The sequence below is a fragment of the Peromyscus eremicus genome, chromosome 3, assembly GCF_949786415.1.
Source record: "Peromyscus eremicus chromosome 3, PerEre_H2_v1, whole genome shotgun sequence".
Lineage (NCBI taxonomy): Eukaryota > Metazoa > Chordata > Mammalia > Rodentia > Cricetidae > Peromyscus > Peromyscus eremicus.
This window is the reverse complement of record NC_081418.1, coordinates 127,465,630-127,490,155: the sequence shown is the minus strand read 5'-3', so window position 1 is coordinate 127,490,155 and position 24,526 is coordinate 127,465,630. Positions and strand designations below refer to the sequence as shown.

The following is a 24,526-nucleotide window of genomic DNA, read 5'->3' as shown; positions in this document are numbered from 1 at the left end:
GGGTAAAACCAAACCACACCTATTTCTCCACTTCATTTCTGAAGGAAGAACAACGTAGAAATTACTATGAACAATTTATTTGGCTTGGTATTAAAAGGAGGAGGGCTGGAGAGATGGCTCAGTGGGCAAAGTGTTTGCAGCACAAGCATGAGGGCCTGAGTCCCACCATCCCACAACCACATAAGAACCAATCTACAGCCCCAGTCCTGGGGGCAGGACAGAGGGCTGAAGACCAAGGAAGAACTCACTGCCCATCATCCTCAATAATCAGTGAGACTCTGTCTCAAAAATTAATATAGAGAGCTACAGTAGGAGAGGAAAACTTCCAATGCCAACCTCTGGCCTCCACAACCATGACCATAAACATAGCTGTCATCCTGCACACACAACCACATACAGAAAAGAACACTGCAACATAGGCTGACAACCTAGGTGTCCTGGCTGGTTTTGTGTCATCAGAGAGGAAGGAGCCTCAGTTGAGGAAAGGCTTCCATGAGATCCAGCTATAAGGCATTTTCTCATTTAGTGATCAGTGGGGGAGGGCCCAGCCCATTGTGGGTAATGCTGTCCCTGGGCTGGTGGTCCTGGGTTCTATAAGAAAGCAGGCTGATGGTGGTGCACGCCTTTAATCCCAGCACTCTGGAGGCAGAGACAGGCAGATCTCTGTGAGTTCGAGACCAGCCTGGGCTACAGAGTGAGTTCCAGGAAAGGCGCAAAGCTACACAGAGAAACTGTCTCAAAAAACCAAAAAAAAAAAAAAAAAAAAAAAACCCCGGGAAAAAAAAAAAAAAAAAAAAAGAAAGAAAGCAGGCTGAGCAAGCCATGGGAAGCAAGCCAGTAAGCAGCACCCTCCATGTCCTCTGTATCAGCTCCTGCTTCCAGATCCTGCCCTGTTTGAGTTCCTGTCCTGACTTCCTTCAGTGATGGACTGCAAGTGTAAGTTGAATAAACCCTTTCCTCCCCAACTTGCCCTTCAGTCATGGTGTTTCGTCACAACAATAGAAACCCTAAGACACTAGGTTTTATAATTTGTTAAGATAAAAGTCTGAGTTTTTTCAGCATATTCACAGCTGTAAAACCATCCCAATCTAAAGTTCTACACTTGTATCTCACCACCCTTCACAAAAAGCTAAACAATTAATGGTCGTGTATGCTTACTGTCCACCCTCTCCTTTCAGCACCAAACTATCTCTTCACGTGTGTAGTGTACACACAAGCGCACATCTGTGGGTAGAAGCCACGGTTAGGATCATGTGTCCTCTTCAGTCACTCTCCACTGAAGACAGGATCTCTCACTGAACCTGGAGCCACAATCTGACAAGACAGACTGGCCAGCATGTAAAGGGTACAGCTGTTCTCTCCTTCTACCTCCACAAGGGTTCTGAAGACAGAACACAGTCCTCAGTCTTGTGCTGCAAGCACCCGTTCTCAATAAGCCCTCTCACTGGCCCCTGGATTAACAGTTTTGCATGTGTAAGTCTTGCAATGTTTTCAGTAAGTGTTCCTCAGTATTTTACCTTTTTGTTGATGCTGTAAATTGAATTTCTTATTTTCAGATAAGACTATATAAAACTATAAAAATTGATACACTGATTTTATATCCTGTGCTGTGGGATGGTCTGTATGTCAAATGTGTTGCTGATTGGTCAATAAATAAATCACTGATTGGCCAGTGGCCAGGCAGGAAGTATAGGCGGGACTAACAGAGAGGAGAATTGAGAGAACAGGAAGCTGGGTGGGAGAGACACTGCCAGCCGCTGCCATGACAAGGAAGATGTAAAGTACCGGTAAGCCACAAGCCACGTGGCAAGGTATAGATTTATAGAAATGGATTAATTTAAGATATAAGAACAGTTAGCAAGAAGCCTGCCACGGCCATACAGTTTGTAAGCAATATAAGTCTCTGTGTTTATTTGGTTGGGTCTGAGTGGCTGTGGGACTGGCGGGTGAGAGAGATTTGTCCTGACTGTGGGCCAGGCAGGAAAACTCTAGCTACAATCCTGCAAATGTTACTTAGATATTCTGTAGTTTTTAGGACTTCCTGTTACCTGACATTGACAGCTTCTAACCTGGATACCTCACCTGGAGCCTCGAGTACAAGGCTGGCTACAATGGCAAGAGGGAGGGAGTATCCCTGTCTTACAATCTTAAGGGGAAAGCTTTCTGTCTTCAGCCTGAAGCATGTCAACTGTGAGTTTTCATGGACGCTCTGACCAAACTGAGGATGCTTCCTTCTACGTTTAATTTGGTAAGTGCTCTTTTGTTTTTGCTTTTTAAATCATGAAAGGGCTCGAACTTTTTCAAATACCTTTCTGTATCTATCAAGATGACAATGTGCTTTCCATTCTGCACTTTATTAACACAATATATGACACTGACTGATTTTCATATAGTCAACTACCCTTGCAGTCTTAAGAGAAATTCCACTTATGCTGGCTTTTCCTCTTATTTTCCTAAACTAGGTTTACTAGGACTTTGTTGAGCATTTTATCATCTATTTTCAGAAAATATTAGTCTGTAGTTTTAAGATCTATCTGGTCTTGGGCTGGAGAGATGGCTTAGTGGTTAAGAGCATTGACTGTTCTTCCAGAGGACCCAGGTTGGATTCCCAGCACTCACACGGTAGCTCACAACCATCTGTACCTCCAATTCCAGATGATCCAATGCCCTTTTCTAGATTCTGTGGGCACCACGCACACATGTGATGCACAGATATACATGCATGCAATCCACTTGTATACACAAAATAAAATTTTAAAAAGATGTATCTGTCTAGTTTGGGTTCAAAACAATAGTAGCCTCACAGAACAAGGCTACTATGTTCAGCAGTGAAATTATTGGAATATGTACTGTTTGTCTTTCTAGGTCTGGGTTACCTCACTTAGTATGATATTGTCCAGTTCCATCCCTTTGATGCAAATTTTATGATTGTATTTTTTGTTACAGCTGTATGGTATTCCATTGTATACATGTACCACATTTTTTTTATTCAGTCATGAGCTGAAAGACATGTAGGTTGTTTCCATTTCTTTGCTATTGTGAATGGAGCAGCAACGACCATAGCTGAGCAAGTGTCTGTGGAATAGGATGCCAAGGAGTGGTACAGCTGAGTCATATGATGGATCTACTTTTAATGTTTTGAACATTCTCCACACTGATTTCCAGAGTAGCTGCACCAATCTGCACCAACAGTCCCATCAGCAGTGATGAGGGTTCCACTTCCCCATACATGCTCTAGCATGTGTTGCCAGTTGTTTTCTTGATCTTAGCCATTCTGACTGGGGTGAGATGAATCTCAAAAGCACTGAGAGAAATACATGCGGGAGTGAAGAATGAGGAAGGAGAGTAAATAACACTAAGGATGTTCGAAAAAGCCATAGGGAAACGCAGTATTTTATAAGGTTACTAAAAATGCGTATTTGTGTGTGTATGCTTGTTTCTATGTATATAGAGTTTAAATGGAGTTATATACACATGGGTGACAATGCTCCCTGCAAGGGCCATAAACTAGCCAATAGGAAACTTCTGTTCACATTGTTGTCAGGGGGTTCCAAGAGACACCCCAAATAATATAGGTTATTGCCATAGTCCTTGACTGCCTCCAACAACTTGAAAGTAAGTAAGAAAGATCCTCTGGCCATAGACACCACATACTACAGACACAGGACTTGGAGGAATTGAGCTAGACATGACTTGGAAGCCTCCTACCCTGATGACTACCTCTCACAACTATTGGAAGGTGCTATGTAAGCTGACAAGGGAGAAAAATCAATCAGTAGTCCTAACTAGGTGTAGAGCCAAAACTCCACAACAAAGACAGCCCAGTAAGACCTCTCTAATGGTATAACAGTGGCACTTTTATTCCGACTGTAACCAATAGCTGTCTAATCGGACTTAAGGCAGACTCAATAGGAGGAAATACATGCCTAGTACTGTAAACCTAGCTAATACCTGGGCTGGAGAGGTTTAGACTCTAGGAGGAGAACCCACTACTGACATTTTCCTAAACTAATACAATTTCTAACTATATTCGAAACACTTATCCTTGTGCCCATACATGTGTAACTCTTTGTGCAGCAGAGACCATCACAGAGATCCAAAACCAATGGCAGACGAGCAAATACAAGAGAACCCACATGGCCTGCAAAAGCTAACACAGTTTTCATACAGCCCTTTAGAGAGAAGGTTTTCTGATACCTGATATACTGATGAATGGCCCTTCTATCACTAATATTTCTAAAACTGAATATTTCTAAAGCAAAACTGAAGTACACACATCTGCCCTACTCCCCTTTCCTACTATTTACTCTGATAATGAGCCAACTCTCTCAAGAGCAACAAGGTCTGCACATCTCAGAAGAAGCAAGTGAGACTCTAATTCCCTACCTAACCTGACGGACGTAAGGGGCAAGCCATTGATGTGACTGGGAATCACCATCCGACTGGAGAGAATCATTAACACTTGTACTGAAAACCAAGATTTCCTCTGCACCTCCCCAGTCAGCAGCAACAGCCCTGTTTGAAAGGGAATTCCGTCCTCTCATCTAGGCATGAAAACATTGACTGCTCTTTGCTCACCTTTTCCATTTCCTTCTGCGGCACACAGGTGTTGCTTTGATCTTCCACTTTATCTTCCTCATCAAACAAACTAAGGACAGTTTTGGTTCTACCCTTGGTTCCTCTGTCCAATGGAGATGAAGAAAAAAATAAATCAGAAGGCCCGACTGCTTCCTGGTCAGATGCAGTCAAAAGTCCTTCCTACAAACAGAAATAAGGAAAAAATTAATTGCTAGAAATTAAAATCCTATCATGGCCTTCACAAGCTTGCCATTAATTCATTAACTGCCACATTAACATGACTCAGTGCAACCCAGCTTATCACATATACTACCGTGTGACCAAGAGGCTAGAACAGACAATCCACAGTTAAAGATGATTTTTCCAAATCATGTTAAGCCAGAGGCCCCTCTTCCTCTTACGAAGTGAAAGGGTAGTTATAACTTGATGTACACAAGTTGCTTATTTACTAGAAAGAATTTCTAAATTATAATGTCAATAGATGTCAATCATAAGGTATGGATCTTAATTCCTAGTTTTAATATGTAAGTCCTAGAGGGAAACTTAACCAGCAAAATCACACACTCAAATTGTAGCCTTACAATGTTCATCTACATAGAACAATTTCTAACATGACACTAAAAGTACAACATTAATCCAACAGTATCACAACTCAGGCAAGATACTACTGGTCAAAACAAGAAAGATAGATAATTTCCAACTAAACACACTATTGACTGTAGAGTGTATTCCAACTTTCAAAGTGGAAAAGCATGTTTCATTAGAGAAGTGATAGTATATAAAGTAATGCCTACTTTGTGGAAGACAATATGCTAAGTGCTTATGAATAAAAAAGCAAGCAAGCAAACAAACCTAATCCTCAGGAAGTTTTCACTTAGCTGAGGGACAGGGCAGCAAAACAGTTTGAGTCATGGATAGAATGGGCTGTGACAGGGTAATTCAGGTTCACATACAGCCACTAGGAGGGGAAGATTAGAGTGACTCAGGTACACATGAGTGTCACTGTAGCCATCAGGAGCCTCTGTGGGAAAAGTAAATGAAACGTTCTTCACACAGGCCCTGGGAGGAACTAAACCTGAGCAGCTGGACCTACAGAGTACAGAGAACTAGGAAAACATGGGGCACACCATGGACAGGAAGCAACTGCTGACATGAATCCCCAGTCACAGCCAGCAGCATGAGCTGAAGGCCTCCAAAAGAGACAACAAACCCTCAGAACAGAACGTTAATGTTAGAGGAAAACCCATTTCTCGTGGCTCTGATTTCATCAACATCGACCAGAAGTACAAGCATGGCAACCTAGCTTCATGGAAGTGACAGCTGAGCTCAGAAATGAGGACTATGAGCCAAGGAAACCAGGCACATCAGAGGAAAGCAAACAGAGAAAATGCACAGGGTAAGTCAGCATGAAAAACGAGATAAGGAAAAGCATCCACAGAGAGGCAACAGGCAGTTATCCAACACGACACTAACGTAAAAGATTTTCTTTTCACTGTACACAGGAATTCAGCTATCAAGGGAACCTGATCAAGGAGTCCCTGGACAGCAAGAACACAGGCTATTTTCTTACCACCCTGTTTTCTAGTCTTCCTACAAACACACTTTTCATGCAAAAGCATTTTCAGTGTTGGAAAATGTAGGAGTGTATATGTTACAAATGGATTGGAAAAGCAAAAATGCAGCTTACCTTCTTTACCACGTTAGCTACATCAGCATTCCCCACCTCTGGGGACACTTTGGCATTATCAACCTTCACATCCACAGATTTCACACCGGATGGTACCTCATTCTCCTCCTCGTCACTGAACAATGATGGTACCTCAGAGATGCTCTCTTTTTTCTACCAAGAGAAGAGAAAATGGCATCCACAATGATTAAAAAAATTATGCCTAAATAGCATGCGATGTATAAAGCCAGCCAAAACCAGTCCATTCATGAGCTAACTATGATGCAGGAAGGGCAGATAGGACAGTAACTGTGGCCTCAATATGGAAGACATAACAGATAGGATTCATTCAGACTTGGTCACTGTCGCCAGAACAATGACTGGGCTCTCTCCTCTTACACTTCTCCTGTATGACAACACTCAGGAGTTGCTTCTCCAAATCTGTGCTCCTTGCACTGCGCCACAGCAACCAGCCAACCCGTCATGCCCTTCTCCTTGTCTGCAGCTCCTCTTGGCTTGCCATTCCTTAATGTAATGCCAACTCTCACACTGCCACACCCTGGGTTCCTCCTCTGTCTGAAGACTATCTTCATGTCTACAGAAAGTCCCAGATGTAAATGTCACCCAAGGTTTCTCTGTTCTCTTCAGTATCAGTTGCTTGTCTGAATAAACATGATATTTCACTCTTTACCTGGTCCTTACTTTACTTTATTCCTTATCTACCTGTCCACTTCTCTGAAAGTACCATCCACTAAATGACCAGGCACAGTATTTTACACAAAGTAGTTACTCAAGTTTGCAAGACCTTCAGCTCAGTTAATCAATTCATTCTTTGGAAGGCAGGGAGTTGAGAGAGAGCAGGAAACTGAGGTTATGTGACCAAGCTGGAGTTACCCACAGCCTACAAGCTATGAGGAAGCAATGACTAAGCAAGTTAGGAAGGCTGATGTGGGAAACTACGGAAGGACAGTACTAACATAATTGAAAATATTACAAACAAAAATTGGGGTAAGAGGAATTTTAGTTATCATCAGGAGGAGAACCTTAAAATGAAAATTGATTTCAACTTGAAATCAAAGAAGACAGAAGTTCACAAAGAATGCAGAAGACAACAGGCAATACTTAAGTGATTCAAGGAAAAAAAGTAGAACACAGTAGACGGTTACAATTTAAAGATGAAGTGCCCCCAAAGGCTCACGCATGGAGAGCTTGGTTCCAGCTAGTAGCGCTGTTTGAGGAAGTTCTAGCAACTTTAGGACATAGGGCATTGCTGGAGGAAGGTCACAGAGGATGTGTCCTTGGGAGCTAAGTCTTGCCTTCCTCTATCCTATCCTTCTGTGTCCTATCCACCATGAATTGAGTAGCCTCAGTTACCATGATGTTCTACCTTGACACAGGTCCAGAAGCAACAGAACCAAGGACTAAGGACTGACCCTCTGAATCATGAGCCAAAATGAGCCTTTCCTCCTTTATGGTAACTGTTGTCACGGCAACCCCAAGGGCAGGGTTCAGATCTGACAAGGTGGCATCTCTACTCATGGAGCACAAGCTTACAGGTATTTTCTGCGTCTAGGAAAACTAATACCATTGTTGCAGGAGGAACAGATGCAGGAGGAAAGCCAAACAGAGAGCTTCCACTATCAGCATCATCTTCAAAGAGGAGTGACGTTCTCTGAGTCTTCTTTTGGCTAAATGAACAAACAGAAGATCAAATTCAGGAGGAATATCATTTAAAAACAAAAGGACTGTTCTTTTTTTGGCCACATCCACAATAACCAACCTCCTAACATTTGTTGACTTCTACAGTTTAAAGCTGGTGATTTGAAAAGCCTTTGGATAGACAGACTTCGATCTTAGAGGCATTAGCCTCTGCCTATCAGAAGAGCCTCTGTAGAGGAGCCCAGAGACCTGCTCATGAAGCCTTATCAGTCACTTTCTAAATGATGCAGCTGTACCAGCTCTTAGATCTGACAGGCACGCCGTACTCCTGGTAGTCACAAGCATAGAATTCTCCACTGCCACCTTCTCCAACAGACACTGAACTAAGGATGGCTATGCCTACTTTCAGCATGGCCAGGAAGGCAGCTGAGCCACAGACCACAGAGCCAGAGTCAGCTTTTGCAAAGTAATCCTTTTTTCTGCTTTCTACTTCTTTGATTCAGAGTAGCTTTACTGGAATATAATCTACATAATAAAATTACCCCCTTTAAAACATACCTTTCAATATCTTTAACATATTAAGAGCTGAACACTATCACCACATTTTCATTGCCTCAAAGGAATCCCATCATGATTAGCAGTTAACTCTCAATTCCCATCTCCCCTCAACTCCTAGCAACCACCAACTTACTTCCTCTCTTTGGGTTGGTCCATTCTGGACATTTCATATAAATAGAATCATATAATCTGCAATCATATGTGACTGAGTTCTTCAATTAATACATTTTCTAGGTTAATTCCTGTCCTATCATATATCAGCACTTTATTCCTTTTTGGTGAATAATAGGCCATCGTGTGGTTCCACAACATTTTGTTTATCCATTCATCACCTGAGGAACATTTAGGTTGCTTCTGCTTTCTGTGTATTTATGGATCAATGCTACAATGGACATTCTTGTACAAGTTTTTATCTGAGCACATTTTCATTTGTCTTAGTTGTATACCAAAGAGTTAAATTATTTGATCACATGGTAACCCAGGCTTAACATTCTGAAGAAACACCAAAACCATTTTCCAAAATGACTACACCATTTTATATTCATCCACATCTTTACCGATACAAAACCCTTTTTTGAGATCTGACCAAATCTGTGAATTACTCTCTACACACATTTTATAGACATCTTCAAGGACAACTTGAGGTATAAAGAATCTGGGGCAGAAAGCATCACTGAAAGGCAGGAACTGTGTGGCTGGCACCAAGACCTCAGAAGGGACATGTTTCATGTCATCAGGTTCATGGCAATGAGTGTGGTAGGGCACGTGTGCACAGAGGATGCTCAACTACAATGGAGTCACAGAGGGGCAGGTAAAGGCAGAGTCATGCCCCTGCTCTAAGTCCCCAAGTTCTTCTCTTCCTCAAGGCTGAATTACAGAAGGTTCTTAAAAAAGAGAACTTGCACTGACCCTTGACACAAGAAGGTCAGTAAAAGCAACAAGAGTATCCCGGAAAGAACAATTCAAATAAAAACAAGAGAATGAAACATTTCCTTGCACTGTGATGAAGGCTGCACATGTGCCAGCTGCCTCACAAAGCATCTCACATTACGAGTGCACCGTTATCTAAATAGACCTGAGAGATGAAAAATCGGAGGCAAGAGAAGTTAGGGAACTTGTCCAAAGTTATTCAGATAGGAACTGTAGAGCCAGAATTTAAAGTTTTATTAGGATAGCAGACACTCTCTATTCTGAACCAGAGGCCACAGATTTACCAGGTGTCATGTCTTGGGAGCCTAAAAGCAGAAACAATAATGTCTGAGGAGATGTGACTATTTAGAGAAAACTGAGGTACTTTATTAAACCATTTATGAATACCACTATCTAAAGCACGGTATTTCCACATTCAATGGACTGCCTGTTTATTCTACTACTGTTCAGCTGAGCTTTGAAGTAATCATTTACAACTCTCCAGAGGAAACAGGTTAAATGCAGGAGTCATTCTTAATACACAGCTATCCAGGCAGCACAGATAGCCTGGCCCATGTCACTTTTCACAAGCCACCAGCTTCAGCTCAGACAATCACCTAGACCAGAAGGCGTGGTCAGTACCTGCTGGCAGTCTACTCCTAATATAATGATTTTCAACATTCAGGATTTCTATCAAAGTATCAATTTTTTAAATATCTTTCTTTAGGGTAGCACTAAAAGGGGGGGCTGGAGGGCATAAGCAGTAACAATCTCATTCTTAAACCCCTAAGACAAAAAGCTGTTTCAAGGTTAAGAACATGGCAAAGAAAAACAATCAAGGCAAACTTTCCCACTGAAAAGCAAGGGCAGCTGCATCTGTGTATGTGTAACATCGAGACATCAACTACTAGCCACAGAAACACTGTCTCACACACTAAACCTTTCCCTGCAATTGTAAAGATCTCACCTGTCCTTCGCAATAGCAAACAGATCAACTTCATCATCGTCCTCCTCAAATAGGTTGGTCTTTTTCACAGCCTTTGCTTCTTGGCCTTGGATGGTCCTTGAGTCCCATAGTTCTCCTTTGGACTTACTTTCAGGTGCTAACTTGGTATGTGAATCAGTAATATTCCACTGGTCCTTAAAACATAAAACATGCATTAAGTCTATAGGACAATACTGACAGAATGGCTAGGTGGGCAAAAGCACTTGCTACATAAGCCTGAGGACCTGAGTTCAAATCCCCAGTTCCCATGTGGCCACAACATGACAGTATCCCCAGCACTGGGAGGTGGAGAGCAGAGCTAGGTGGGTTCCAGCCTAGTCAAACCACACAAGGACAAGAGTAAGCACACACACACACACACACACACACACACACACACACACACACACGCAAGGTACTGAAGCATAGCTTAGTGGTAGAGACATATTATCTAGTGGCTGATTTAGATATAGAACATGACAAGTACAATAAAATCTGTTAAGATACTTCACACTAAGAATCAAGCACACTCGAAGGCCAGCCACGTCTTTGAACCCGGGTTCTGGACTACACCCCTTTCTCACTCATGCCTCCTCCACGTGTGTTCCAATTTCTCTCTGCTAGGGCCACCTTGTGTAAAGACAAATTAACCTGTCTATTTGAAAGAATCGAAATTAATTACACAGGGGATAAACAAAGAGAAATATAAAAGTAAAAATATGGCCACGTTGGAAGGGGATATTTTAAGTAAAATCCTGAAGCAGAAGGGAAAGGAGGTCAGCAGGACAGGGAAGGGGGGAAAGAGAAGGTAATGGGGTGTGATGCTCAAATACACTGTGTGCACATATGAAAACTATAATTTATAAATAAAGGCTAATGGTTGAGAACTGTTCCTCTAAGCAACCATGTGCAGCAATGATTACAGAGCTTTAAAGAAAATTCTAGTGAGAAGGCCACACCTACAAGTAATACTCTTTAAAGTCCCCAGATGATCCCAGGGGGAGCCAAGCAGGAAGTCCCTGGACCCTGGTCACTGTCATTCTGCTTTTCTTTTTGCTCACCAGCTTTGGCTAGGACTATTCTTTTCCTGACACCACTACAATGGGAAGATTTCCACAAGGCAACTGACTACAAAAATGTAAAGAGAAAATAATGAGGGCTGGGTAGGTGGCTGAGGGAGGGGAGATAAGAGCACTGCAGAATAAGTATGAAGACCTGAGTTCAAATCCCCAGCACCCACATAAAAAATACTGGGCATTGCCATGCATGGGCCAACTGGAGGGGATGGAGACATGAGGATTACCAGGGTCTGCCAGCCATCAGCCTAGCTCTGGTTCAGTGAGAGACTGGCTCAAAGAACAAGAAGAGGGATAGAGCAGGACACCTGGTATCCGCCCCTGGCTTCTGGGAAGGCTCATCTGTACACATGTGCTCATCAACTGCAAATATGTATTACACACACACACACACACACACACACACACACACACACACACGCAGAGGCAGAGAGTCTATAATAAATATGCAGAGAGTCTATAATAAATATGCACATTTGAGCAGAAAACATAAGTTAAGTCATTTTAAGTTGCTTTCAATAAACACTATTGTACTTACAATTTGTCTGTAAACCTGGTACCCTCCTAACGTCCCTCTAATGAAATGGCAAAACATTATTAAATAGGAGTATCTTCCTTTTTAACAGCTTAAATTTCTTTCTTTTGAGAAGGGGTCCCAGGTAGCCCAGGCTGGCCTTAAATCACTATGTGGCTGGGGATAATCTTGAACTTCAGCTCCACCTCTCAAATACCAGGAATATAGACAGGACCTGGGAACTGAACACAGGTTTTCTAATATATCAGGTGGGCTGGCTAGTTTTGTGTCAACTTGATACAAGCTAGAGTCATTTTTGAAGAAGGAACCTCAACTGAGAAAATACTCCCACCAGGTTGGCCTGTGGGGCATTTTCTTGGCATGGGAGGGTGGAGCTCACTGTAGGTAGTACTACACCTTGGCTGGTGAACCAGGGTGGTATAGGAAAGCAGGCTGAGTAAGCCATGAGGAGCAAACTAGTACATGTACCCCGCCATGGCCTCTGCTTCAGTTCTTGCCTCCAAGTTCCTACTTTGAGTTCCTGCCTTGAATTCCCTCAGTGATGGACTGTTGCATGGAACAGTAAGCTAAAATAAGCCCCTTTCTCCCGAAGTTGCTTTTGGTTATGGTGTTTGATCATAGCAATAGAAACCCTGAGTTAAGACACTAACCAAGCACTTTATCTCCTGGACTGAAACTCCAGCACTTTAACAGCTTTTGATTTTGTATTATTCTTATTTTATTATTTTCCTATGCTGGACATAGACTCAGGGTCTTGCTCATGTTGGATTTGTATGGCACAATTAAGTTACATCCCAAGTGCCAGAAAGACCTTTCATACTCAGGGCACTAAATTTTATTATAGTGATTGCTTCTCATCCTTCTTAGATAAAATGTAAATCTAAATCTCATTTATATTTATGGTCTTCTGCTCAGGTAAATCTGAATAATGATTAAGCTACTATTGATTTTGCTGATCTATATTCAAATCACACTGTCCTACAGCAAAGGAGTTGAATTTTGGCAGGCCACTCCTAGCGTGTTTAGCTGTAATTCTAGCTTAATGACACAAACAGTCCTTAACAAGATAATACACAGTGGATGGGACACATTACCCTCCAAGTATGGCACCCTGGCAATGAAGAAAGCAGAGGCATCAAGTCTCTCTGACCTTCTTCCTGCCCCTTCCTCTAACAGTAGAACAAAAAGGAATACCGCAAATCTCTACTGTGAAGCAGGACCAATGGTATCCTCCCTGTACCTGGAGGAAAGGCAATCCCATTTCGGAAGACCTGGAAAAACCTGGATGAGCAGACCTTTCTAACCCCTCAGCTTACCACTGCAGACCAGACTCTTCAATCCCATCATGCTTCTCCCTAGCTCTTGTTCTCTATCATTCTATCATACTTAGCAAAACACACTACAGGTTCCTTACCACCTAAAATGTACTTTAAATGAGAATGTTTTTTCCTTGCAATCTCTTGCTAAAGAGCTTTAGCCATGAACCTTGTAGTGGAAGCCATATTAACTCCATTTTGAAGTTATTAATGTTTAACACATTACACAAATGTTTTTCTTCAAAAGACACAATCTTGTAAATAGCATCTTTTGGTGACCAAGCTCCAGTGAGTAGGGAACAGAAAGAGAACATGTTAGGACAGCTGTACCTTTTTCTACATTCTCATAGAAACCTCCTGTGTGGGCAAGCTTTAACCTACCTCCTCATCACTGCTGAATAACAAGGCAGATGCTTTCTTTTTGGGCTGCTCTGAAGGTTTTGGTTTCTCTTGACTGTGAGGTTGTAGAGAGGAAACCTGCTTCTTAGCTGGGGCACTCCCAAAAAGATTATCCTAAAAGGACAAATGGTAGAAAAGTACACAAAGCTGTCACCAGTTCATATACAGGCACTCCGACCGAGTAAGGCATTCTCCCCAGAGGAGCAGAGCATGACATGTTTGGGGAAAACAATCACAAAATACCTGCACATCTCAGTCTACAACCTCTTCGAATTACAACCCCTATCCACAGAAGGAAAACAAGATTATCACAGAATTCCCTTAGTTTAAAAAAAATTAATTATTACTGCATGTGTGCATGTGTGCACAGGGGTATGTGAGTTGGAGGGCAGTGTATGTGTAAAAGTCAGAGGACAACTTTCAGGAGTTACCACAGGACCTGACCAGGGCCTGAGAGAGAGCAAAAGCAACAAAGGAAGGTCAAGATGGCAGAAACACCAGGTGCCCTTCCCAGTCCACCTGTGGGCATGAGAGCCTTGGCACCAGCCAACAATCGCACATCTCTTTAGAAATTGGATTAAGGGCTAAAAGGAGTTTTTACAGCTAAGAAAGTTGGAGATAGAAGAAATTATTTATAATTAATTTATAAGAAAGAAGACAAAGGTATGGACCAGTTTACTAAATAAAATCCCTGGCATCCTAAAGACATTCAATGTATTTATAAATCCTTACCCAGTCAAACTCTAAAACTACCTCATATGAAGTGAGTGTGGTAGTGTGCGCCTGTGATCACTGGATTCATGAAGCCAAGGCATCAGGAGTATCAATTTGAAGCCAGTCCGGGCTACATGGTCAGTTAAAGAACAGTCTGGACTATCTATGAGATCCTGCTACCATTCCCAGCCCCACCAGAAATGCTATTATACACCCACTCTCATTAAAGTAATTGAACCAAACCATCGGCGGGCCCAAGTTTGGTTGATGATACAAAACTCTTTAACAGTAGATACTATAGCAGTGGACAGTCCTGAGCCGAAGACAATAAAGGAGGTCTTTAAGTAAAGCCTGGTAAGGTAGAAAAGACAAACAACAAGCTGGGTCCAGTGGGATGTTAGTGACAACAACTTTCATCCACCACGCACCTCTACCAACCACTGTGCACAGATGTGACACTGTTCGTTTCAGTAGCTGTAATGAACCTAGTGACCTTTACCCCATAAAAGATGGAGGTGCTGAGGTATCTGCAGAAAGTCTAGGTTTGCAATGATGGAGCAACCACTGCACAATACCACATAAGGGTTCGAATTTGGGTCTTTCTTAACCTCTAACTTTTCACTAGCACTCCACTCTCTATACCCAGAGTGAGTAAGAAATGTAAACCTGAATATGGCTGCCTCCTCTTTACTACTGACACTGCACCCAAGACATTCTCATATATCATTGGGTAGAAGAGATCTATCTAAAGTTACTTATCAAAAGAGTGTAAAAAAATAAAAAATATTTGGCTTTCCCCAATAAATGAGTCAAGATTTCAATGACTCCCTAATTGTATTACTAGAAAAACTTGGGGGTCACCAATGTGACCAGATATTGGTAACCCAGGGGCTTCTCTAGCACGTTTTACTACTATACACCCCTCTGGCTATATACAAAGCCAATAAAAACACATCTCTACTGTTCTAGGCTAATTAGTTAGTACTGCAATAACAACACCTACCTCTTCATCTTCATCACCAAAAAGGGAGACCGATGTGGGGAGCTGGCTGGACAGAAGTGATGCACTTTTTGACTTACTTGAATTTTGAGAAGAAAACAAATCCTGTTGAATCAAAATCAAAGCTACTGGTTAGCAGGACCTATCAGCTTTAACATCCCGTCAGGACAGTAGACTAGAATGTGATGGCTTTGTGTGTCTAGATTTAGGACCTCAGCATCAGTCCTTGGTGTGTGGGCACAAGGAGCAAGAGAGAGCCACAGGATATTTCAGGTAGTCTCTGTGGAGCCTGTAGGGCAACCATATTTCCACCTGAAGGATGGAAGGCAGGAAGACCTTCCCCATCAGTACTATCATACAAACAAAAGGCTTCCTTTGTCTCAAGTATCAAAGAAAAGCACACAAATCCTACCACAAAACGGGCTAGATTTGCAAAGCACTATACCTGCGATAGCTCTACTGTTAAGATCTCTCCCCAGAGACTATATTGCATCTTTTAAATAAATACAAATTAAATTCCTACTTTAAAAGGTTTGTGCTGGGAAGATAACTCAGTGGTAGGGTATGTGCTAAAAGTATCTACTGTTCTACTGGAGCTATAACTATGAAATGCTGCAAAGGATCTACCAAGTTCTGAATTGTCCTCAAAATTTAATGAACTGTAGCTTAGACCACAAGGAATACTCTGCAAACTGAGCTCCATGAACCAGAAACATAAACTGGGACAACTGTCCCCTGGGCAGAGGATCCTCAATACAAGAGCCAGATAATTAAACAAGACAAGAACATTTTCTATGACCTCTTTGGATGCTATGTTTTATTACACAATCAATGTCTACCACTCATCAACAAACCTAATGAGTCCACTGACCTAGAGAGAAGAATTCTTACCATACTGGTTAGCATTTGACTCCATGAGTCACACTGGTTTGTTTACAAAGAGGCTCCAGTGTCCCATGGCCCTTCTGTATTTTACACACTGGGAATGGGCTGAATGTTTTAAGAATATAAAGTAATTCAACCAAAGAACAAAAAACAGATCTCGGGGCTGGAGAGATGGCTCAGAGGTTAAGAGCACTGACTGCTCTTCCAGAGGTCCTGAGTTCAATTCCCAGCAACCACATGGTGGCTCACAACCATCTGTAATGAGATCTGATGCCCTCTTCTCGTGTGCAGGCATACATGCTGTATACATAATAAATAAATAAATCTTTAAAAAACAAAAAACAAAACAAAAAAAAAAAAAAAACAGATCTCTGCATTGTAATTTTAGACCTTCCTTGTTGGCAGGGGGAAAAACACACTTCTGTTACCTCAAACATGTCCCCTCCCCGCCACAAAAAAATTTAGTAAGGCAAACTTCTGTTCATACTTGAGCCACAGATAAGCACAAGAAATCATTCCTTCCAGTTCAATATTTTATGTCCTAGACTGCCTTATGTTACTTCTCTTTGCCTAAAATTCTAACAATACTCAATAAAAACACTCACTCTATGATGGTGTCCATGGGGCAAAGCCTCGAGTAGTGGTTTTAAAACGAGCCTCCAGTTTATTAAACTCTACCATCAAGAACTCAAGTTGGGGGACTAGAAATATAGCTCAGTGATAGAGTGCTTGCCTAGCATGCACAAGGACCCAGAATCTCTCTCTCACACACACACACACATAAAATGTTCAATGAAATTCGTATCCTGCTCCTAATTCCAAGACTGTCACAGCCACGCAGAAGAAACAGCACTGACTTCTGTGACAGGTAGTCTTGGTTGTCTTTTGACACACCAAGGAGGACAGATCCTCAACTGAGTAACTGCCTTCATCAGACTGGACTACAGGCAGATATGTGGGGTATTATCTTAATTGTTCATTGATGTGGGAGGACCCAGTCCACTGTGGGCAATGCCATCCTTTCGCAGGTGGTCCTGGGCTATACAAGAAAACTGGCTGAGTACAAGCAGGAGAGGGTAAGCCAATAAACAGTATTCCTCCTTGGTCTCTGCTCAAGTTCCTGCCTTGGCTTTCCTCAATAATGGACAACCTGTAATATGAAATAGACCCTTTCCTCCCCAAGTTGCTTTTGATCAGTGATTTATCACAGCCAAGAAAAGCTAACTAGGACAACTTCCAAGACTGAGATAAAAAAGGCAGCACAGCCTCTATCTGACACTCTCAAGCGCTGAATCACCAAAAATAGGCCTCACTTCCTGAACCTGCCATGCTTAGAGACTCACTGCATAAGGATGGAAGCCCAAGCTGCTTGAGTCTTCCTACCCACAACCTGTCATCTGTCACCAGCAATGAAAAGCAAAGGCTGTGCTGAGTATGTATCACAGTGGGAACAAACTCACTAGTAAGTCACGCTGCCGTTAAAGGAAGCAGCAGGCTGATTTCTTCTCTCATATAAGCATCTTACCACAATTGTGAACCAACAAAGTCTTAAATTTAAGGATGTTAAGGGAAATGTTAAGGTACTGTATATATATGTTGCTTTCTGAAGATCACATATTTCCAAGAAATATAATATAATATAGAAAATATAGGGTCTTGTATATGCCAAACAGACATTTTATACCATTGAATTATTCCTAGCCCAAGAGATTATTTTCAAAATAAGAACTGAACTACTTAATAAAGTCTTAAACCTCTGCTGACACATTAATTCAGAAAGTTATTACTGTGTTATCTATAGATGAACCTACAGAACTAAGAAAAGAATTCCATACCTCAGAGTCCTCTTCATCTGAAAACAAACCTTTCTGAGTCTTTGTTTCTGACACGAGCTTTGGATTTCTGCTGGAAGGGAGGGTGATCTAGTTGGATCCCCACCAAAAAAGAAGGAAAAAAAATAGACTGTCAGCAAGTAAGAGACATGGAAACAAGCTCATTCATTCGTTCAGAAAATGTCCCCCGCCTCTACTGTAAGAAGGTACCAAACAAAGTGACTAAACATGCCTGGGACCTTCATTTGTATAATGTTCACACAAAGATTTTATACACAAGTACCGTGACAAAGAATTTAAAAACTGGCATAAATTAGCAACAGAGAAGAGACAGTCTCACTAGAAAATATGTTTCTCAGATTTGATGAGGCCCCAGAACAGTGAGATGGGACAAATAGGACAAAGCTCAGGGCACTTCTTGTGCACATGGGAGCATGTCCTCTGTCACACAGAGACACCTTGTGTACATGGGAGCATGTCCTCTGTCACACAGAGACACCTTGTGTACATGGGAGCGTGTCCTCTGTCACACAGAGATACCTTGTGTACATGGGAGCATGTCCTCTGTCACACAGAGACACCTTGTGTACATGGGAGCATGTCCTCTGTCACACAGAGACACCTTGTGTACATGGGAGCATGTCCTCTGTCACACAGAGACACCTTGTGTACATGACAGCATGTCCTCTGTCACACAGAGACACCTTGTGCATATGGGAGCATGTCCTCTGTCATAGAGACACCTTCTGTATATGACAGCATGTCCTCTGTCATATAGAGACACCTTGTGTACATGACAGCATGTCCTCTGTCACACAGAGACACCTTCTGTATATGACAGCATGTCCTCTGTCATACAGAGACATCTTGTGTACATGGGAGCATGTCCTCTGTCATACAGACACCTTGTGTACATGGAAGCATGTCCTCTGTCATACAGAGACACCTTGTGTACATTGGAGCATGTCCTCTGTCATACAGAGACATCTTGTGTACATGGGAGCATGTCCTCTGTCATACAGACACCTTGTGTACATGGAAGCATGTCCTCTGTCATACAGAGACACCTTGTGTACATGGGAGCATGTCCTCTGTCATACAGCACACAAAAGGGACAGACAAAAGGGCAAGCTGGTCGAGGGACCACGATGATTTTGAATGCTGGTATTTTGGTAGTTGCGAGGGCAAAAGAAGGATATGATGAAATGAGGCAAGTGTGACGGCTACTCTTCGCTGTCAACTTGACTACATCTGGAATTAACTAAAACCCAAGTAGCAGGGCACACCTGGGAGGGATTTTTTCCCCAATTAAATCATTTTAAATGGAAAGACCTACTTTCAATCTGGATCTTTTGAAGTGGGAAGATATACCACTAATCCAGACCTTTTGAGGTAGGAAGATCCACCTTTAATCTGGGCCGCATCTTCTCCTGGCAGCCTATATAAAGGACATGAAAGAAGGAAGCTTTCTCTCTCTTGGCCTGCTTGCTCTTGCTCTCCCTGGCAAGTCCATTCCTTCACTGGCATTAGAGCCTACTTCTTTGGGATTCTGGCATATAGTGAGGACTAGCTGAGACATCCAACCTTGCAGACTGAACAACTACTGGATTCGGACCTTCCACTGGCAGACAGTCATTGTTGGACTAGCTGGACCATAGCCTGTAAGCCATTCTAATAATGCCCTTTATAAATATAAATACATGTATGTATACACACACACACACACACACACACACACACACACACACACACATTCATTCTGTAACTTCTGTTCCTCTAGAAACCCCGACTAATACAGCATGCTTTACAAATGACAACGAAGCCAGATCTAAGGATGATACATGCTGGTAAACTCACCACTGGGAAGACAGAGGCAGAACTGTGAGGTTGAGGTAAGTCATGGTACAAGCAGAGAACTGACTACTCAAAGTTGTTCTGACCTCCACATGCACACTATGGCACTCGTATGCCTGCATAAATACATCATACATATATATCACAGACACAGACACAGAAACACACACACACACTAAAGAAAGAAAAAAACCTGTGTGGCATCTGTGGGACAAGGGACAAAAAACAGAATACAGACTATGTATGAAGTCATTTTTAAATCAGTATTATATTGGGTATGATTTTATAAAGGAAATTTCAGGGCAAACTGGAGCCTCATGAATGCAGACTAACATCAGATTTTTCTTTAGAGTTACTGCCAACCCCTGGCCAATGACAATGGCATCTGGTCATAAGACAGTTTTCTAAGGGCTGCCTAATAAAACATGCAGGTGGTAAAACATCATAATGACTACAAATTCTTTATAAATAGTTCTGAAAACAGTAAGTGTGCACAAGTTTCAGACACTTACTTGGTAAATCGTCACTATATGTGAAACTGGTAAATTTGGAGTTTCATTGTGTCTTTCAATTTTATGTTCAAAGCTCTTAATATAAATGTGGCTGCTATTCTTGATTGTCAACTTGGCACATTTTTGGAGAAGGAACTCAACTGAAGAACTGCTTCCATCAAATCGGCCTGCAGGAATGTCTGTCAGGCATTTTCTTGATAGCTAATCGATGTAGAAGGGCCCAGCCTACTGTAGGCAGCGCCACCTCTGGGCAGGTGGGCCTGGGCTGTGTAAGAAAAGCGGCTGAAGGCCGGGCGGTGGTGGCACACGCTTTTAATCCCAGCACTTGGGAGGCAGAGGCAGGCGGATCTCTGTGAGTTCGAGGCCAGCCTGGGCTACAGAGTGAGTTCCAGGAAAGGCACAAAGCTACACAGAGAAGAAACCCTGTCTCAAAAAACAAAAAACAAAACAAAACAAAACAAAAGGCTGCTGAGCAAGTCAGTGAAAGCAAATAAGTCAGCGGCATTCCTCCACAGCCTCCTCTTGAGTGGTTCCCTTGGTTTCTTCCCTTAAGGATGGACTACATCCTGTAAGCCAGATAAGCCTCTTCTTCCCTTAGTTGCTTTGGTCAGTGTTTACCACAGCAACAGGAAGCCAACAAGAGCCATAGCATGAAAGAGAATTCTACATCCCTCTGAGATCCACACAAATTGCCACTGTAAGATGCCCAGGCTAACACCCCACGATCTGCCCCTCCTCACCGTTTTATCTCTGTGTTCATCTGTCTGACTCACAGAAGCCTCTGGCAGAGCTGATGTTTTTTCTCTGAAGAGATCTTCTTCCTCGTCATCAAAGATAATGGCAGTGGACTTGATTTTGTCTTAAAAAAAAAAAAAAAAGAAAGAAAAAAAAGAAACCACAGCATAAAATTACATCAACATCAAAATCCTACTGCAAAATCCAGACCAAAAAAAAAAAAAAAAAAAAAATCTCCCAAAGATAAATCTGAAAGGCATCTTATTTCTTGATCATTTACAGAGAAACACAAAGGAAATGGAACCATGCTCTTCCTTCACTATTCTTCCTTCTCCTTTTCCCTGCAATTGCGAGGACTAGCCAGGGAGAACTACGTGCCAGTTACATGCTCTGCCACTGAGCTACTCTCCCTAGTTCTAGCTCCCTGGTACTCAAAGCAAGACAGACATTAACCACCCGAATGACACCCTCATCCATGCAGAAGCACCCTATGATGGGACTAAAAAGAAAGATCACTTTAAAGCACCAAAAAGTGAATAGTTCTAGGAAGGAGATGTGAGCATGACTCCTGTTTTTATTAAAAACCAAACTATACAGAAAAAGATGGAAGCAAATGCTAAAATTCCCCTTGTCTGCCCAGGCACAAGACAGACGGAAGAGTCTGGTATACATGCTTCTAAATCTCCTACTACTTCATGTATTAATGTCAGCTATTCATAAGACTAAAGTTTAAATAATCTAAGCCAAATGCCCTACCATTTGTGTTTTCCATTTAATGTACAGAGGAAATATTCCCAAGGAGAAAAGTAAATACCTCATTCTTTTTACTTTTTATGAGATTCATCTATTTACCTATTTGTGTTTGTGTGTGTGTGTGCTCATGTATGGGAGATATTTATTTATTCGTTTATGTGTTTACATAAGCTCATGTATGGGGGAATTCATTTATGTGTTTGCGTGTGTGTATACTCATGTACAGAGGATATTTACTTTCATTTATGTGTTTGTGTGTATGTATGCTCATGTATGGGGGCTATTTATTTATTCATATACATGTTTGCGTGTGTGTATGCTCATGTATGGGGAATATTTATTTATTTATGTGTTTGTATGTGGGTATGCTCATGTATGGGGTGTATGAGCATCTGTGCATGTACACAGAGGTCAGAAGGTGCTAGGTGTCCTATCACTACATATTCCTTCGAGACAGGATCTTTTCCTGAACTTGAGGCTTGCGTTTTCTCTACTAGGCTGGAAGCCTGCAAACCCCAGTGATTATAGCTCTGTCCCTTTTAGAGCCGGGATTACAGGCATGCACTTGACCCCAGGCTTGTTACACGGGTGCTGGGATCAGAACTCTGGTCCTCAGAACTTTGTAGCAAGTACTCATAACCTCTGAGCCATCTCTCCAGCCCCTCATTCTTTTCAACAACTCTGCAAAGATCCACCAAATGGAAACACCACAGGTTTCCTGGCTCTGGAAAACCTGAGTGGTTTTCTACTTTTTGTTCTCCAAGCACAGCCATGTGTCAGTGAGTAAGGCACGGTTTCAGAGAGCTGTATAAATGTTTGCTAAGATGTCAAGAGCCCTTCAAGGCTGAAGAATGCACTTCTACATTCATTTATTGCCATTTAAGTCTGTCCACTGAGCTCACTGCATATTTCTCCGGTTTTCTAAAACGATGAAGTTAGCGCTTCCCTCACACTTCTGCTTCTATCTGTGTACTCTACCCCTAACCCTGGAAAGTTACTGCAGACATCATGTTCTAACACATTCTGATTTTATCTTTTCCTGACGCCATCTTCTCCTTCATCCAACTGCTGAAACTATGCGCACCTCAGGATCTACCCTTCTCTTCAAGACACCACCTGATGAATGCAAGTCTTGTTTCTGCAGATGTGAACTTTGAGCTGGTGCTGTGGTCAAGGGAGTGTTAGAAACGCAGGCTCTCAGGAGACACATGTGCACACTAAAAACAAAGGACTTGTAGGAAAGACTTCAACACGGACTTCAGAGAGGGAAGAGCACGGAGCGGACAACAGACCACAAATGCTATGGGAGGACGAGGCCAAGGACCATCTGAGCTCTCTGGCAGAGAAAGAAAAGGTGGGAATGAAGCAACCAGCATGCAATGTTCTGCTCAGGTAATTACCCAGAGCTGCTGGAGGAAGTATGACTAAATTTCTGTCTATAATTTAAAAGGCAGGAGCAGAATCTTTGGGAAAAAAATACAGGAGAAGAAATTCAGCTACCTATAAAGAAGATCAGTAATTAGTTTCCAGCACAGAAAAGATTGGCCTGTTAGGAACCCCCACGGTTGTGGCATGATTTAAGCATAGACAAGACAGTGACAGCAATGCTCAGCAAGGCATTCTGGAACTGCAAGAGACACTGAACGTGAAGACCTGTGTCCCTTTAAGTTCAATGTTCTTTTTTGTTTTGTTTTTTCAACGGGTTTCTCTTTATAGCCCTAGCTGTCCTGGCCTTGAACCCTCAAATGGAGTGCTGAGATTAAAGGTGTGCACCACCACTGCCTTGCAAGTTCAATGTTCTTCTCTAAGTTCCCAGAATTAGGCTGAAAGTGGTACCAGTCTTGGAAGGTTTGTTAGAAGATGGCACAAAAAAGTTGCTATCATCATCGTCATTATCATCATCATCAAAGAGGCCAGCAGGAGTTGGCAGATGTGAACTCTTCCCTGGAGTGGGCTGCTCATGTTTCTGGAACTCCTTCAATGACGGAGCAGAAGTGGACCCAGACACATCAGTATACCCTGTGGATGGAAGACAATAAGAGCTATGAGCCAGAGTAAGCCTCCTGACTACATACAGCACCACTCATGAGTTAGGTTCATCTACAAAACACATTTAGAAAATGAAGTAACTTTTGTGTTAGTGTTGGAGAACTCAACCACAACACAAGACTGCCTGACCACTCAAGAAACTGCACTGAACCCCTCACTCCTTTCCCCTCCCTCTCTCTCCCCTTCCTCCTTCTTTCCTTCTTTTCCTCTCCTTTCCCTCACCCCTGCAGCCCTCTGTAGAGCTGGAGAGGAAACCAGGACCATGTGCATACTACACGAGTGCTCTACCACTCCGTCACATCCCCGCCCCAACACCTCTGACCTCACACAGAACCTAGCTCATATCATCAGTACCCAAGCTCTAGTTATAAACTCTCCAATGCCTTCTAGGGCTCCTGGGTACCTCCAATTGCTAGCCAGTCCTTATGAAAAGGTGACAAAATGGAATTTATTCAGTTCTTAAGAGTGCTGGCTGGGGTGAGTGCTTATTCTAGAAACATGAGGATCTCAG

General features: G+C 42.3%; 1 protein-coding gene and 1 long non-coding RNA gene across 2 annotated transcripts in view; one reads left to right on the top strand and one right to left on the bottom strand.

Annotated features, from left to right (window-relative positions):
* Washc2c (WASH complex subunit 2C) overlaps positions 1-24,526 on the bottom strand; it is a 56,462-nt gene that overhangs the window by 9,310 nt on the left and 22,626 nt on the right. Inside the window, exons 15-23 of the mRNA XM_059258435.1 lie at positions 23,803-23,985; positions 21,219-21,337; positions 18,116-18,202; positions 15,399-15,500; positions 13,664-13,795; positions 10,338-10,510; positions 7,830-7,932; positions 6,266-6,418; positions 4,579-4,758 (exon numbers count right to left, since the gene is read on the bottom strand). Of these exons, the coding sequence (XP_059114418.1) occupies positions 4,579-4,758; positions 6,266-6,418; positions 7,830-7,932; positions 10,338-10,510; positions 13,664-13,795; positions 15,399-15,500; positions 18,116-18,202; positions 21,219-21,337; positions 23,803-23,985 (1,232 nt within the window). The remainder of the gene's footprint in view (positions 1-4,578; positions 4,759-6,265; positions 6,419-7,829; positions 7,933-10,337; positions 10,511-13,663; positions 13,796-15,398; positions 15,501-18,115; positions 18,203-21,218; positions 21,338-23,802; positions 23,986-24,526) is intronic.
* Positions 2,024-23,987, top strand: LOC131907320 (uncharacterized). Its single transcript, XR_009378365.1, has 2 exons — positions 2,024-2,248; positions 23,056-23,987. It is a non-coding gene; the product is annotated as an uncharacterized LOC131907320 (long non-coding RNA).